General features: G+C 38.8%; 1 protein-coding gene across 3 annotated transcripts in view; it reads left to right on the top strand.

The window, feature by feature from the left end:
* CTNNA2 (catenin alpha 2) overlaps positions 1-17,793 on the top strand; it is a 484,474-nt gene that overhangs the window by 369,011 nt on the left and 97,670 nt on the right. For all 3 annotated transcript variants that reach the window (XM_059470196.1, XM_059470197.1, XM_059470199.1), the window contains one exon: positions 13,429-13,581. In XM_059470196.1, the coding sequence (XP_059326179.1) occupies positions 13,429-13,581 (153 nt within the window). The remainder of the gene's footprint in view (positions 1-13,428; positions 13,582-17,793) is intronic.

Genomic DNA, 17,793 nt, shown 5'->3' with positions numbered 1-17,793 from the left:
AAATTCAAACCTTGCAGCTCTGGGGTGACACTGAGAGAGGCAGGAAGGACACACCAGAGGGTTTGGTGACAGCCCTGGGAGCACAGCTCAGAACTCATGGTGGAAGAACCAAAATAATTTGTTTTGCCTTAAATACCACCCATCTGTGCTGCCATTACAGCCTGGATTATTCCATTTTTGCCCATTCAAGGTTTCCTGTGCCTCCAAGTGGAAGGAATTGGACAGAAATAAGATTTCTTTTTCACCACCACTGGAAATTATACTCTCATACAGCTGTTAAGGAGGATTCATCCAACTCTGACAGACAGGTTTATGTTATTACTAAAGCTGCTTAGAAATACTGCATGAAAAAAATTCTACGCAGAAAATTATCATTTTCTTAAAAACTGGAAAATGTCCAGAAATTATCCAGAAATTTATTTTTTAATTTTTTTTTTTAAAGAAGCCTGAGAGCTTTGAAAAGCCTAGTGTGGATTTTTTCCAGTAGCTTCCCATTTTAATTTTGAAAATTATTAATTTATTTTTAGCCTAGCATTGCAAATACAAATATTTACCTTTAAATAAATATTAAAAATTAAACCCTCATTTTTACAGTGGCCAAGGAGATTTTCCTTTGTTTCAAAGAATTTTGCTAAGTTTTAAATTTTCATATTTCATCTGAAAGTAGAAAAACTTAAAAAACAAAAAGTAATGTATTTTTTTAATGTTGGATTTCTGCTTCTCCTTGCAATTTTAGGCAACAAAACTTCATTTAAACATATATATTAATAGGAACTGTGCAGTAGAAAGTTCTGAAATATCTGCATTACCAGTTGCATTTTGATAAATACTTTTGAACATTTAGACTGACATCCTGAGCTTTCACTTTAATGGAATGGATGCCTAATAGAAATTAATCTTATTTTTAGATATCTAAGCTTCTGTGTGCAGTATCAAAAATGCAGGTTTTTTTGCCACCTGATTATAGTTTTGTGGCCTTTGTGTGTTGTTGGGTAAAATGCAGTTTAAGGTTTTGGACAGGGGCACAAAAAGCAGAGAAATACCAACATTCTTTTAGTAGCTACATACTGGTAATAGCTAAGGTGGTGATTTTGAATATGGAAAAAAGAATTCTTCACACCACTGTCTGAGGCAAAATGTTCCACTTTAGCACTTCTTTTTATCAAAATGTACTCTTCTCAGATTGTCTCTTTCCAGACAGCATCCTACAAACCTCTGAGGAATCCATGCTGTGTAGACATAGGACTGAAAACCAAAATAGTGAACACCTGAATTAATGAAATTCTGCTTTCTCTAGCATTGTACTGTCTCTGTTTAGGGCTTTCTACAGCAATAATCTCAGGTCCTCGATTCTCATGTTTCCTCTCATTTTCTCACCCCCATCATTCTCCCTGCTCATCATTCCTCCTCATCTGAGGCTGATTTGTGACTCCAGGTGAAATGCAGAGAGTGATGGGCTGCCTGTGGCTCCTGCCCAGCTGGTGCCTGTGTGGGCACTCTGGCCAGCTCTGGGGGTCCCAGGTGTTGGTTTCTCTGCATGTGGATTGAAGGCACTTGAGACTGTAATTCATGTTGGGACTCAGGTGTTTATTATTTCTGATCAGTGAAACAGTCTCACTGCTGTGAGTTCTGCAGCTTTTCATCAGAAGGCACAAAATGGCCAACAATCTCTTGTTCCAATGGCTTTTATGACTAAACTATCCAATTAAGAACTGACACCTGGATTATTTCCCTTTTAACCCAATAACTGATCCCGCAGAGCCCACAGTGCAGACTTTTCTGCCCAATTACAAAATGCCACCCAAACCCATGGAGAAGGAGGAAGAAGAATCATGGAGAAGAAACCCAGGATGACACCCTATGCCCTCCATCTTGCTGCCATCCACAGCACACTAAAAATCCCAAACCCTCAATTTCTCACCCAGTGACACACCTGCACGGCTCTCTATAACCTATTTCACACTTTTGTGGATTCCAGTCTAGCTTGAGGTCTGGGAAACTTTCTCCATGGATGAGGGTCAGAGTCAGTGCTGCCCTGGGGGTCAGGGCACCCCAGAGCAGACACAGAAATATTCCCTGTGTGCCCTGGGTTTGCACAGCCAGCCAGCTTCTGACTTCACAAAACAAATTTACTCCCCAGTACACTGATTTGGATCACTCTTCTCCTACCCAGAAAATTTTCCATCAAACTCCAGCTATTCACCATCTTAAAGAGATTTTCTCTCTGTCAGATGGTTTTAAAATTGGCCAACTGATTAATATGTGTTTGAAAAAAAAAAAGGGCAGATTTTCTGTGATGAGCATCATTCCATCAGAACACCAGTCCAGAATGTAAAGCCCAGAGTATGGTTCTGCTCTCCTGTGCTATCTGGTACTGCACTAACATTGGTGTTGTATAACCATGGCAGGTTGCTATTCATAAATAAACCCTTGGTGTGATTTCCACAGTGTCACAGAGCTTGTTTTTCTATATGATTTCCCACAAAGATTTTGGGTGAATCTGGGGTTTGTCCTTGTTACTGCTGATTTAATGAGAGCTCCTTGGTAGGCTGATAGCTTTAAGAGAGGTTTTTCCAAGATTTCTGATTTGGTTGAGATGAGTTTTCCCTCTTTTTGATGGGTTAGGATTTTGATTGCTTCTTTTCAGTCTTTGCTTTTCCCAACAGCCACTATCAGTGTCCTAGCAATGGGGACACACTTTGAGGTACTCAGGATCAGGTTTGGCCATTTAAGCATGAATTAATATTAATAGTGACCATGCTGTGCTGTCTTTCTACCAGGCACACACTCTGCAGAAGCCAAAATGAAAAAAAAAAAAAAAATCCAGGTCATATTTGCCCTTTTTACACCTCTAATGAATTCTTTATGTATAATGCAGTAAGTACATTCCTTCACATGACCCTTATCTATATTTGATCAGTCATTTACATTCCCCTGTGCTAAGATGGGCTCTTGCAAATTCCTTTGTAAGACACTTGGTGGACTCTGGGCATGATTTTCATCAGCCTGTTATCAGCCATATTCTCTAACATTCCTCCCTTCAATCTGCAATTATTATATTACCTTTTAGTCCCAGAATATCCTGAGTTTGAAGGCACCCACAGCGATCACTAAATCCTTGATAAACTGTTTCAGTAGCTGCATTAGGCTGCAAGTCAAGCTTGAAAAAGCCTAAAGTTTGATGAGACAAATACCTCCTGTAATTTATTTGTGCAAATTTGGTAAAACAAAGACCTTGGGGACAACCATACTTGACCATACTCAGCTTTTATCAATTTCATAGGTCTCTGAAAGGACTTGCAGTTTTCTGTCCTTTATTTAATATGGGTTACAAGTCTCCGAAAGGACTTGCAATTTTCTGTCCTTTATTTAATATGGGTTACTTCAGTTTGAACTAGATCCCAGGCTTCAGCATGTTCTTGGACTTATTTATCATCTCTCTCTGTTCCTTGAGCAGCAGTGTCTGAGTTTGCTCTTTCTGTTACTCACTTCCACGTAGATTAACTTGTATCACTGTTTATGAATGCTATTTAGGGTAAAAAAAAAGTTTAGCACGTTGAAGCCTGCCAAAAATTGGTGTAGACTCTAGGAGGACTCTCAGAATAAAAAGCATGAATATTAACTCATGGAATTAGACTGATGGGACACCTAAAACTGAAAGAATGTGTTCTGTTGGAACAGATTTTATCACAGCTAACCCATACAATGTCAATTATATTATAGATAGACACTTATATAAGTTTTCAGTCTGTGGATTAAATCTCTCTACTCAAAGATATACATAGGTTGCCTCTTTACAGAATATAAATGCTTTGAGGAAAACACAGAAGAGAAGAAATCTTATCATCCTGTTATTGCAGCAAAGCTGTCTCACACCCAGACCAGATGACTTTAAATACTGTAGGAAGGGCCAGCAGCACCTAGAAATTAAATCTTGGTGCTCTAAATCATGATTAACTGACTGTGAGGATAGCAATCCTGTGAGGATAAGCAAGACATGCTGTCCTGTTTTAGAAGAATGATCTGAAGCTCAGAAAATAAAGTTTCTTCTGAAGGTGAAGGTGTCTCACTTGAGGTATTCTGTGTTGTGCCAGCATTAGGAGGTGCACAGTATCTGAATATCAAGATACAAGCCCAAGGGAAGCATAATGGCTCAAAAAGAAAAAAAAAAACCCAAACTTTAGTGGAAAATGGGAACCCAATTCTAATCAAACTTAGTATACATTAAGTTTAAAACTTACATACACAAAAACAACAATTTGTTACAAATACAACAAACTTCCTTCAGCTTCCCAAAGACAATGAAGAGCACACCCAAAGAAATAAAACACTTGTACTTGAGGGGCCAGGGGGAAGAGGAAAGAGAGAACCCTGAACATTCTGACCAGCTGATGTCAGTTATAGAAATCAGCTGGAGATATAAAGAAGTGGTTTTCCTTCAGCCTCCCTGACAGTCACAGGAGATTTCATCTCTGGAGGGTGATTTGGGGATTCCAGGACGTGTCTTGTAAAAGCTCTTTAATGCATAGGGAGCCATGAACAATGTGATTTCATACTGAGAACCCTAAAGGGGGGTTTGTGTGAGGAGTGCTTTGGCTTTCCAGCTGTCCATAGAGCCCATGGTGCAGCAATCAGTGCATTTCTGGGGGGCTGGGGAACTGTGTTCTCCTTCTCTGATGTGCCCTTTGTTGCAAACAAAAGGACATTGGGTAAAGTTATAAATCCTGAAGGGGGCTTTTTTAAAAAAATTCAATATCTGTATAATTTAAATAAGGCAAGAAAACGGAGAATTAAATAGTCACAGACCTTCCCTAGCTCACATAACACTGAGAGTTTGTAAGAGTTGCTGCAGTGTTCTGAAAATGCAGAATTTCATGCAAGTGTGAAGTAGCAGCAGAATATCCAAGGAGGCTGTAACTTCAGAATTTAGTCTGGCAGGAATGTTTATTAAGATTTCTTTTGCAAAGGCAGGGTTGAAGCAAGGTCACACTTAACCAGATGATCCACAGGAGTCTGTGCTGTATTACCAAGGGGGAGTTTCTGGCTGTTCCCAAGGGGAAGTGCAGTGTTAATGCTGAGATTGCCCCATTCTGTTGCATGAAAATGCATCTTGACAAAATGCTGGCATTTTTTAAAGGGAGTCAGCCACAAATTAATCTAAACCTCTTTGAAGCTAAGGCCACCTGTGGCATCAGCTCTTGCTTGTGAGAAACTCAGCACCTTTCCCTTGTTGCTCAATAGGTTTGATTTTCACCTGCAGTGACTCCAGTGCTCTTGAATATGAAAATGTGGAAGCTGGCTTCCCAAATCTGTATTAAATGCTAATACAGATTTATTTCTGTGCCAGGGCTACATGTTTATGCCTTGTATTCATTTAATAGCGGTGCACTGCATTGTTTGTAGTACTTTTCTAGATTTGTAGTTGTTTTCTAGGCACAAAGGTGTTAGGCTGAACTCTGGGGTGATGCTGGCTTAGAAGGCAGAGGTAGCAATGCCCCAAGTCCTCTGCTCCTACAGCTTCCAGTGAATTTATGGCCCCAGGATTTGGGACACTCTGAATGTCACCAACATGGTCTGAAAGAGCTGGGAGCCCCTGGCATGCTGATCAATACTTCCACTTTTTGTCTGCTCCCATTTGGTAGAATAACTGGTGTACTTACTTCGGGAAAGGACTTTTAGTAAAATTTTCCAAAATCTGATCTAAAGAATTAAGGAAAATGCCCTGTTATTTGAATTACAATTAATAAGGATTTTGGTGTCTTTGTCTCCCTCAAAATGCACTTCTAGGTGTTTATCACTGTGACATTGAGGTTTTTATGGTGCTCTGAAGTGCTCCAGAGGAAATGGAGAGTGCTTTAATACTGCTGATTTACTCTTTCAGGTCTGCAGTAATTTCCTTACTGCCTAATTGTAAGGCTTGGTTTAATTTACTCTACACATAATGTTTACTGATGCACATATGGTGCCATATTTCAGGAAACCATGCCCATATCAGGCAGTTTTGGGTAAGGCTGCAGTGTGTAACAGTTTCATCAAACAAAGGAAATTTTGAGCTGCAACATAATATTCATGATGGATTATTTTTTTCATGCAAAAGCTTCAATGTAGTAACCATGGGTGCTGTTGCTTTTTGAAATAGGGACCTGATTTTATTATTTTATTTTATTTTTTTAACTGAAGTCACCTTAAGTGAGCAGAGGGTTGGCCTTTCAAAGTGCCTTGAGAAGAATTAGGAGGCAGAACTCAGTGACAGCTCTATTGCATTGGAAGAGATTACTGGACATAATTTGTGTATTATTCCTCAAATACTGAGCCCTCATAAAACCTCAGATATTCCATCAAATCTTTGTGTTTAGAAGATGCCTGCCTCTGTAATCACTGCAGAGGAATGAGTGTGGAGTTTTTAAAATACTATTTCATTAAAAACCACTGTAAATGTTGGAGAAGCTCAATGGAAGTGTGTAATGTTGCTACATTATAAATAAAAATATCCACGAGCTAGACCAAAAAAAAAGAAAAAAACCCACCAGAAATGTATTTCAAGAGACTTCTGTAGATAATAGTTTTGCATAAAGAAGCTTTCACTGTTCTGTAGTATCATCTCAAGAATGACCTGTAGTCACATCTGCTAAAGGCACTTACAGAAGTTTGGGTTCATAAAAATAGCTGCAAATGTTGGTGCAGTAGCATGAGGTAGGGAGCACTGTAAACATGGAGGAAAACATAATTCTTTTCCAAAGACTTCTCAAATTCCATCTTCCTAATGGCTTATGAGCAGTGGCAAAGTACATGGAGTTTAATTGCCAAGTGGGATTTCAATATTGCATTTGTTTCTTAATTGACATTAATTTTGTTCACTAACTCTGTTTCTAAGTGTTATGAAATATCTTTACTGTTATGTTCTACTTGTAATTAAGCAACCAGATACAAAAGGTTTGTTTGCAGTTCTTACTGTGTAAAAATTACTGCAAAGGAGAACAAAACAAAGGATAAGTGAAATGAGAAAAAAGACAAAAAAACCCAACCAAGAACAAACCCCAGACTGATCTCACTGCTGGAAGGGCTTTTTGAAAGGCATGGGTGATAATTGATAGTATCAGATATCAATCATCTCTGTCCATGGGGCAGGATCCACTGGTGATTTTGAGTGACTCTTGGACAGGATGATGAGAAATCCATTTTTGCAGCACACAATCAATTTTTAATCTTGTTTCAGCCATTGTCTGGCACTTGCACAGACAGGTCTACCCAAGAGCTGTCACCAGCTTCCACTGGGCTCAGTCTCCAGGTCTTGGAGGCGCTGAAGGCAATATTTACTATGCCAGCTGGGCTAGGTGCGACTGCAAGTGTGACGTGTGTGACATTTCTCGTATTAAACCCGTAAGGCTTCCTGGATCTGACTGCTCACAGTGTGGATAACTTCATTAAGAGTATTTGTAGAAAATTTCCTTCCCATCTTGACCAAATAGCTGTTTAATCTCCCCAAACCAGCTTTTCCGACATTTTATTTACTTATATAGTGTATTTGATTAAAAAAACCATAAAGCTCCAAAGCTCTACTTCATTTAAGTATCATTTCAACAGGGCCTGAGATTTGTAAATGAAACTACACAATAGATTGTGGTTTTTACTTTAATCTTTGCATTTTTAATCCATTATCTCTATTCTTCCTCATTGCCCTCTTCTTTGTCCCACCTCTTTTACATCAGACCCTTTAGATTTGCAGTTTTGGTGATGTTTTCGATACTTTTCAGTCCTCTTCAGTTTTCACAAGATTATTTTTTAAAGTCTTATCCCTTTTTTCTCTTCTGGCATAACCTATAGGGGTTTTTTCCCCTTTCTTTGTTCCTACATGCAATGTCCTGTTCTGCAATTTCATCCTCCCACATTCACTTTATCACAATTCTCCCCTCTCAGATCATAGAGAATGCAAAAGTTAATCACTGTCTTTTCACTTCTGGGTTATTTTGACTTCCCTAATGCTTTTCACTGTCTGCTCAGTTCCTACCTGTATCTCTGATTTTCCCACATTTTTGATGGGAACCTCTGTCCTGTCCTCTACCTGTTAATCCACTGTATAATTCTTTATTTTTAGAAATAATAAATATTTAATAGAATCCCAGCACTGCCATCAGAGTTGGGTCTTTGTTGTTCTATCCAGACATGAAAGACAGAGTTCATACCCTGATAATCCTCACATGTTTGGGGGGTATGTGGTTATCATTCCCCCAAGCATATTTTTTTTTCCTCTACTTTTATATAACTGCACTAATATTGCTAGCAAGCCTGAGGCTTGCCCTTGCTGAAAAATATTTTTTTGAAAAGGCACTATAAAATTTTTCTGTCATGAAAATTGATAAACCACCCACCTTAGGCCCTCAAAAAAACCCCAGCAAAGAAACAAATTTAAATAAATGGGGATGAAGTACCTCAGCACTTGGTAACTGGGTCCTTCCATGCTTTGGGCCATGAACCATTTTGAGGAATCCTTCGTAGTGGCCCATGACTAGGAGGAATGTTCGTTGTGTGTGCTTTTTATACTCTTCCAAATTTTTGGTCAAAAAATTGTCACTTCAACTTGCTTTCTGTTAGAAAATTCACCCCAAATCTTTTCCTTATTATGGCAGCTTCTCTATGGAGAAAGGAAAGCACACACATGGAAAATATATTAAAAAGTTGAAACGAAAAGAGAGCAGGATAAGATTAGATTAGATTAGATTAGATTAAATTTTAGGAAGAAATTGTTTCCTGTGAGGGTGGGCAGGCCCTGGCTCAGGGTGCCCAGAGAAGCTGTGGCTGCCCCTGGATCCCTGGAATGTCCAAGGCCAGGCTGGACAGGGCTGGGAGCAGCCTGGGACAGTGGAAGGTGTCCCTGCCCATGGCAGAGAGGTTGGAACTGGATGGTCTTTAAGATCCAGGCCATTTCATGATGCTAGTAAGAATTACCTGTCTTTATAACAGTGTTTCTTCCTGATTTATCTTTGTCTCAAATCTTACTTTTTTAATCTATTCCACAGATCTGTGATTTGAGTATCCAAGTGTGATACATATTCTAAATATCAGTCTTTTTGCTGTTTAATCTGCCAAGACAGAGCTGGTGGTGTTGCTGTCCCCATGCCCCAAGTTACCATTCTTTGGTCACATCCTTTGTGACACGCTCTGCAGAATTGACTGAGACTTTTCTCTTTAGCACCAAACTGCAGCAGCCTCTAATGGTCACTGCCATATTCTCCAGAACTCAATTTCACAGCATATTGGAGGTGACACACCTTAGCTGCAGTGGAGAAGGCTTTATTTTCATCCCTTTCAACTGAATTAATGCCTGTTCGGGAGCTCTCTGCAGGTGCAAACTGGAGCTGGGTTGCAACACCCATTAAATGGAAAATGGTGAATAAGGTGCTCCTTGGTAAACTTTTGTTACAGGCAGCTCTGCACTGCCAGGCTTTATAAAGTTTAACAATCTGTTGGAGTCATTAATCTCCTGCTGTGGCTTTACCTTCCAGTGGCAGGATTAGACATTTAATTCTCTACTAGACTGTAAGTAGCACTGAGACATTTTGGTTCTAAAATTGTTATATAGCCATGGTAAACATCGTTTTGGTGGGCATTTAACCTCTTTGAGCTCGATTATGGCTGTGAAGTGACAATGATAAAAGTGCCCTAAACAGTGCTTAGAACAGTAGAGCATGATGCTATCAAAAGCAGCAACTTTACTGTGCACCATAAACTGATGGAATTGACTGAACTGGAAAGGCATAAAATCTGCCTGTGCACCATTCATGCTTTCAGAAATATTTCCAGGTCTTGATGTTTTCCTTCTATATTTTTTGTTGGTGTGGCAAATTTATTTATCTGTTAGCTTTATGTACATCAATAAAGTTTTCTCTCTGACAAAATGAATTAAGCAAGACCTTAATTTAACATGCTTCCTCCTCTAATAAATGAAGTTTCACGTGGTGGAATCTGTGCTTTGAATTAATCTCTAAATTAAAAATCCTGTGGGGGGAAAGAACCTAAAGCGTTGTCTTACAAGTAATAGTGTGTGTCATAATATTTACATCAGAACTCAGCATAAATTAAGGCATTGCAGAGGCATTTGTTAATACAGGTGCATGAGCAAAGCCCTGGTGCTGGTTTTGGAATAAAACATGACAGGCTTTTGCTGCTTTCAGATTCAAGTCACAGCTTCTCCCTTTCCCTTCTGAGCTGGCATTGCCTGGGTGAAGCTGAAATCTCTGGGTGCACAGGGCATCACTTGGGCTGCACTTTGTTGCAGTATGCACAGGAACACACAGGATTGCTTTCCCAGCAGCTATTTGCCTTGATGAATAGCCCTAATTGGATCAAATAGACTGGCAATGGTGAGCCAGTACTTTTAAATGTCGGGTCTTGTGCCATTAATATTACCTTGTCATGTATCCATTTGAGCTCTAGGATGAATGTCTTGCCTTCATACTGCTGTCACATTTAACAAATGATTTTGTCAAGTCCTTCTTTACAGCTTGTGGTGAAGGATGGCAAAATTTGTGGTCTCCTACGTACAGAAAACCTGTTAACTCTACCTTTCAACTTCAATGCAAGGACGTCCTAAAACTCAGATAACAAATTCCTGAAGAAATTATAGTGCCTGGTTACAAGAGGGGCCAGAAATATTCTTCTGACATCTATGATTAACACAGCACAAGAAAAATAGAATGTATTAATTTTGTATTTATTAAACCTGTGACAGGCAGAATTCAGTTTCTTTTTTTTTCAGCTGCTGCAGTTATGAACCTCAGAGTACAGCACACAGTTACCATTAGAAACCAGATATCCATTTTATTAATTCCTTTTGATTCAGAAAGAGCTCTACTGTATATTTACTATGGTAAACCCCAAATTGCTGGTTAGCTGATGCTCTTGCTGTCCTTTTTATTGATTTCTGGTATGTGGTTGTAAGCTGAAGATATTTGACACTGATGAAAATAAGCTGCTTACTTGAACATCCTGAGACTGCTGTTACAATTCCATGGGGCATATTGTTATAACCTGATCCATAACAGCACATTACCTTGGATTAAAAATTGAATTCTTGTTCACTGAATAAATACAAGCCTTTGGAACAGATCCCTCCTTATGGCAGGACACAAACAGGAAAGGTTTGGTGTTCATTTAGCATTTAAAGTAAAGGTTTTTTAGTGCAGTGGACATTAGTTTTCACTGGCACATCCTGAACTTGAGCAAGTGGAAATTTTTAGGGATCTTTCACTGAGAATGAGCTGGAAGCCACCTTGGATTTTTAAAAGTTTGGTGTGTTTCTTTGGAAGTGCTACCATTTGGCCTTTTTTGATACAATGGGCATCAAAGTCTAACTGTGGGTACACAAATCAGGCATCTGATCTGGAGTTTGCCAGCAAGCCCTGGGAAATGGATGTCTGCAGAGGAGAATTATGCAAATTTATGATGCACCTTTTCTGGCAATATTTCTCCCTTAATGCTGGCTGTAGGTGAAACTACTGAATTAATAGGGAATCACAGAATATCCTGAGTTGGAAGGGACCCACAAAGATTACAGAATCCAACTTCTGGTTGTCCTTCACACAGCAACCCCAAGAATCCCACCATGTCTCTGAATTCTTAAGTTAAAAAATTTTTATAAATACTGACTGGAAATCTATCAACCATAGCATGCAGGGTGCTGTGCTCCTGCACTATTCTCTGACATTCAGCATCTCAGAACACATTTTCTTCTTTTTTCTTGCAATGTTTTGATGTATTTGGAACAATATTGTTATTTATATTGAGATGGTACCTATGAAAACTCTTCATGGATTGGGGTCCCATTGTGTGAGATGCTGTGCAAATAGACCCAAAGCATGGTCTGAAAGAGCTTTTAATGTAAGAATAAAATAAGAGTCAGCAAGTGGAGAGCAGCAGATTGATGGGAGAAAAAATAAAGAGTACAAGATGGAAATGTAATAGGTGGTAGCAAACACACACCAGCTTCCAAACTGTTGGCAGGTCTCTGATAGATGATTCTTTTCTTCTTTTTGTCTTCTTTCCTCCCCCTGTTTGTATGTGTTACTGAGTTTGCTATTCTGAGTGCCTTTAATCATTTTGAAAGTGAAAAAAAAAAATTTCCAGGTTGAATCTGAGTAGAATTAATTTTTAAGGAGAATTGAGAACTGCTTAATACGTTGACTGCTTCAGTTGTGATGGAAATAAAATGAATACCTCCTACAAGCACATATATGCTATTTTGCTTTGCTTGTTTTTACTGCACCACTCAGGGAATGAAAGAAAAATATTCAAAGTTAGCTTTCTCCTTATTCAAATAGAGCTGAGAATTGCTGTCATCAAACAGCAAATGCATCTTGGATTGTGTATTTGCAGTGTCTGACAATAGACCAGTTTTCAGTGTGATTGGGTGTTTTGATGGCACCTTGTCTAGCTAAGGCTTTCTTGTCTGGGCTCAGAATAGAGAAAATTACCTCTCTGGGTGCTTCATCCAACTAAAAATGCATGATTTAAGAAGACTAATGGGTACCCAAGGCTCCAGGCTGAATAGCTCCCAGCTTCTGTTGGAGTCCACAGTTTTTCATTCTTAACAACCCAAAAGCTGCAGAAAACATAATCAAGATGTTTCTGATCCACAATCCCGCAGAGCAATTAAGCTTCCAGGAAGAATTATTTAAGATTTCAGTCATTTTTCTGGCAGTCTTTCAAATTTTGGAGAAGTTTGACATTAATTAGTGGTCATTAGCAAGGTGGAAAAGAAGTTAGTGACATCATTCTTACAGTAATATTGCTTCAAATAAATGTTTATATGGACTAACAGGTGTTAAATCTTCAGTAACTTGTAAAGTGTTTCTTTCTTCCTTTAGAATAAATTGGAATATGTTTTCTAATCTGCCTGGAAAATGCTAAAAAGGTTTTCTGTTTATACTTTGGAGCTATTCAAATGGGAATACAAAGCACAAGGCATCTGCTACACAAAATATTAATTATTGCATGGAATACTATTCACTGGAGGAATTAGAGAAGGCTTAGAAATATTCAGGCTAATATTTTTTAATGGTTGCTTGGAGTTAAGCTCCTTAATCCATATTTGCCTTTTTAGTGAGCTGAACTGTTTTTTCAAGTAGTGTGGAGCTTTCAATTCTCATCAGTTTGCTGTGTCTTACATGAGTTATCACCATCATTCTGTACAGATCCATTCAGGCCAGTAGGATTAGGTGTATGTCAGCACAAATCCCAGGAGGGCTTTGCAGAGCCTGGGCCCTCAAGTTTTTAATTTTGCTTGCTGCAAATATTGAAGAAAAGAAAGCAAAAAAATCCAAATTCGCACATAACACCGCGAGACGAAGCACATCAGTGCTTCAACACGAAAAGTAGGAGGGTGTGCTGATAAATGTCATTTATTTACTGCTGTGCTGTCCTTTGTCCCAGCTCCGGAAGGCAGTGATGGATCACATCTCAGACTCATTCCTGGAGACCAACGTCCCTCTGCTGGTTCTCATCGAGGCCGCCAAAAGCGGCAACGAGAAGGAAGTGAAGGAATACGCTCAGGTCTTCCGTGAGCACGCCAACAAGCTGGTGGAGGTGAGTGCTTGGTGTCCTTGTGGTTTTGGCTGACCTTGAGATGTGCCAGAGAGTTTTTTTTCCCCAGCCTGGTAACTGAAGAAGGAGTTGGGATTATTTTTGTTTTGGTTTTCAAGTGTGGTGGTGTTCACTTCCCTCTTCCCCCAGAGTGAGGGAAGAGACGAGAATCTTGATTCCATGTTTCAGAAGGCTGGTTTATTATTTTATGATATGTGTACATAATATTAAAACTATACTAAAAGAATAGAAGAAAAGATTTCATCAGAAGGCCTGAAAGGAATAGAAAAGAATGATAACAAAAGTTTGTGATTCTCAGAGTGACTGTGATCGGCCATTAATTAGAAACAACCAACATGGACCAATCAAAGATGCACCTGTTGCATTCCGCAGCTGATCATTATTGTTTTTCTTTGCCTCTGAGGCTTCTCAGAAGAAAAAAATCCTAGCAAAGGGATTTTTCAGAAAACATCATAGCTACATTCAATGTTCTTTATTTTTCTGTTATCTAGAATATTTTTTTCTCTGACCTGCCAAGGTTTGTCTGGCAGGTTGGATTGAGATACTCTGCCTTCAGAGGCAGTGTTATTTTTTATACTAAGAACTACATGTATATAATTTACAATAATCTCTCAATACCTATCACTTATGTTAGACAGTGGATTCCTACTTTAAACTAATCCAAAAGTGCCATCATCACTTAGAAGATGGAGGCTAGGAAGGAGGGAGAAGGACAAAACACACCCAAATTTGTTTATCTTGGGACTTCGAGCCCCTATTCTAAAAACTCCAAAATTCTACTTTTCACCTTGTGACAAACTAACCATCATTCTGTTTAAACTTTTGTGCCTTGCAATTCTTCGTATAAGGTTGGTAATTTTTTCTATGCATCAAAATCAAAGGCACCGGGGTGTTGGACTCTGTGCCAGGGTCTCTGAGCCCCCTGGCAGGGGCTCGAGGCATCCAGGACAGCCAGAGGGATGTCCTGGGTTCCAACAGTAAGTGACCTTATTGACACAGCCAGGTTTCCTTCTGGCACCTCCAGGAGAGGCAGGAAAAGTTACAGACTGGGAGAAATGTTAGAGGTCTTATTTCAGGAGTTTTGGTCAACTTTACACCGGTGATGGCCCCAGAAATGTTTGGATGACGGGCAGAGGAATGGGCTGTTTTATAGTGGTTCATTAAGGCAATTGAGCATGTTAGAAATGGTGTTTGCAGCACTTTGTCAAAAGGCATGAGCAGCAAGAATTAAATTTCAGTTCAGCTTCACTAACAGTACAATTGAGCTGAATGTCCATTAAGTAAAAAGCCAAATCAGTGCTTCACAATCTGGTCCTGGCCCAGGACTGCTCTAGACCTAATTGTCAGTCTGAACTGAAATTGGGAAAAGGACCTACAGAGAAGGCACAGCCTTAAGAACATATATGGTCTTGAAAAATCTGTAGTTCATATATAAATATATATATATATATATATTTATAGTACCTTCTCTTTCTGAAGAGACACACTGTAAAGTCAACCAGTGATAATTACAAGTCTTCAGGGATGATATTGAAATAGCTTTATTCTACCACGAGGAGTATAAAGTATAATGATTGAAACCTTGAATACTCATGGAATGGACATTTAATAAAATTATTATGATGTTCATTTTGGCTTGCCCTCTGAGAATATGAAAAGTGCTTGTGTTTTTAAAGAAAAATATAACTCAGTGATTTGCTCCATAACATTGTGTGGCATTTTTCTGCACTAGCAATGTTTTGAAGGCTTTGTAGCCCCTTTGCAACATATTTTCTTGTCACAAAATCTGCTGTTTAACAAAGGGAAATGCAATTAGGGAACTACTGATCTGACAGGTACTGAGCTACATCTGAATGACTTCTGTTAAATCAGGACTCATCCTAATCTGTAGAGCCTGAGCTAAGGCAATGAATAAGGGTTCCTTGGTTAATGTTGACTAAATCTGGATAGTTCCCTGATAAAATAAGTGTCTGGATTTTTTTTTACAGTGGATGTGTGTTTTTGTGTTTTCACATGTTCTAGAGCATCTCATTCTTGCCACGTACCAAACAGGGAGTCAAGGTACCTCATTCTGCCCTGGAAATCAGGTGTTTCCTATAGTACTTAACTTGTAGGTGCCTAAAGGGAGGTCTTGGGGGTCTAAAATCTCTGTACAGTGCTTAATCCAGTAATTTTTATTGCTGTTGTCTGCAAGAGGATCACAGGGCTGTCAGCAACCTTCCCTCCCAGCCCCTGTGTAGATGCAAAGATTTATTGCTGCCTCCTTGTGACTGGAGCTGTGGCAATGAAAAAAAAGAAATAGCTGGTAGGTGTATAAAGAGAGGGAAAATAAACCCCAAACAAATGGAAAACCCCTCCACAATGTTTGTTCATCATTATATTATAGTGGCAGTGGAGTTGTAGGCTTATGTGCAGTGAACATATGTGGGGTTAGTGTTATAGCACTCACATCCTCCACAGATTTGCAGAAAAGTGCTGCAATGACAGGTTTAATAGCATTATTAAAAAAGTTAAAAATAACTAAGTGGATATTTTAAAAATATTATAAGAGGTAATGGCATAAAAGGAGGAAGAATACCTTTTAGGGGTGTAGTTAAAAAAAAAAAGAGCCAAAAACTCCCTGCCAGAAAAACCCACAACTTTAATGGGAAGAAGAAAGAACTGTAATGCTGTTAAACTGTCAGAGGGAGAATTTAGGTTTATTCTTAGGAGGAAATTCTTTACTGTGAGCATGGTGAGACCCTGCTGCCCCCATAAAAGCTGCCCCATCCCTGGAAATGTCAGTTTGGACATGGTTTGGAGCAACCTGGGCTAGTGGAAGGTGTCCCAGCCCATGGCAGGGGTGGAACTGGATGGAATTTAAAGTCCCTTTCAGCCCAGGGCATTCTGTGAATCTATGAAACAAAAAATGTTTCAATTATATTGGTTTTACAAGCCTAACATTACATTAGATTTGTATTTTAGACCAAACTGGAGGCTGGTTAATGATTTTTGGCATGTAGTTAGCTTGTACCCCACCAAAAAGGAACAATTTTGGTATCAATAGATGTCTCAGGGCTAACACCTAATATTTTTATTCCATTATGGCTGTTTCAGACTATTAAAAGCAGATTCTTAATTGAATTCTGTATATCTGTGACAGCTGGTACTGGCTTGTGGGTGCATTCTTACTTTTTTCCAAGGATGGGTTCTTTTAGGTGGATCTTGCCCTTTTAATAGTAAGAACTATTTCTGCTTCAGGTAAAAAGCATCTTGAAAAACAAATTTCTAGTGCAAGTGAAATTTTTAACCCCAAATTTCAAGTTCATCACTCTGCAGAAGCAAACATGTATTTGGAATATATTTATGTCCCTTTTATACTAGATTTTTGCACTTCAAATAGTTTCATCATTTTTACTTACTGATGCACAATGGAACCTTAGCAGATGGACTTCTCTGGTTTTGTGGGTCAAGTATCTTGCAAATAGTAAAGTGTGGTTTAAAGATGAGCCATAATCAAGTGACTGTGAAATGTAAGATGCTTTCCCAGGCACGGGGCCAGCATTGCTTGCTAAGATATGCAAACACAGCTCTGCTGAAACGCGTGGAGTTGCACTCGCTCACGGTAGAGGAATTTGGCACTGCCACTTCAATGCTGTGAAAATTCTGTAGTATTAATTATTAATTTTGAAATCTGAATCTGAATTTTTTGGATGTCCTACCAAGCTCAATAGACAGCCTGTCAAAAGGTCAGGAAAAAATTATACGTGTTTTAATGTTTCTTTACGTGAAACCTGCATTTTTCCATCCTGAGGGGAAAAAAATTGCACTTCTTGATATTTGTTGAATACAAATGGCAGAATTTTCTCTGCATAGCCAATACATTTTTAAAAATGTATTTTGTCAGCTTGAGCCTTAAGGAGGTTAAGTTTCTTTTATAGTCCATATTGCAGAATATTTAAATCTTCTCTCAAAAGCCATTTTCATTATATGATATTTTCCCTTCCCTACCTCTTACCATAACATTAATATCAACAAAGATGGATTGTCATTTTTTGAGACATTCACTGACAACTAGATTTGTCTATGGGTTTTGTTGGAAACACAGAGTGAGGTGTCACTTAACTACAATGTAAATCATACAAATAAATCAAATTGTCAGACAGATTCTAGGGGTAAATCATAATAATATAATAAAACAGAATTTAGATGGTA

Source organism: Ammospiza nelsoni, chromosome 4, assembly GCF_027579445.1.
Source record: "Ammospiza nelsoni isolate bAmmNel1 chromosome 4, bAmmNel1.pri, whole genome shotgun sequence".
Taxonomy (NCBI): domain Eukaryota; kingdom Metazoa; phylum Chordata; class Aves; order Passeriformes; family Passerellidae; genus Ammospiza; species Ammospiza nelsoni.
Note: the sequence above shows the minus strand (reverse complement) of the source record. Positions and strands in the feature narration are given on the sequence as shown.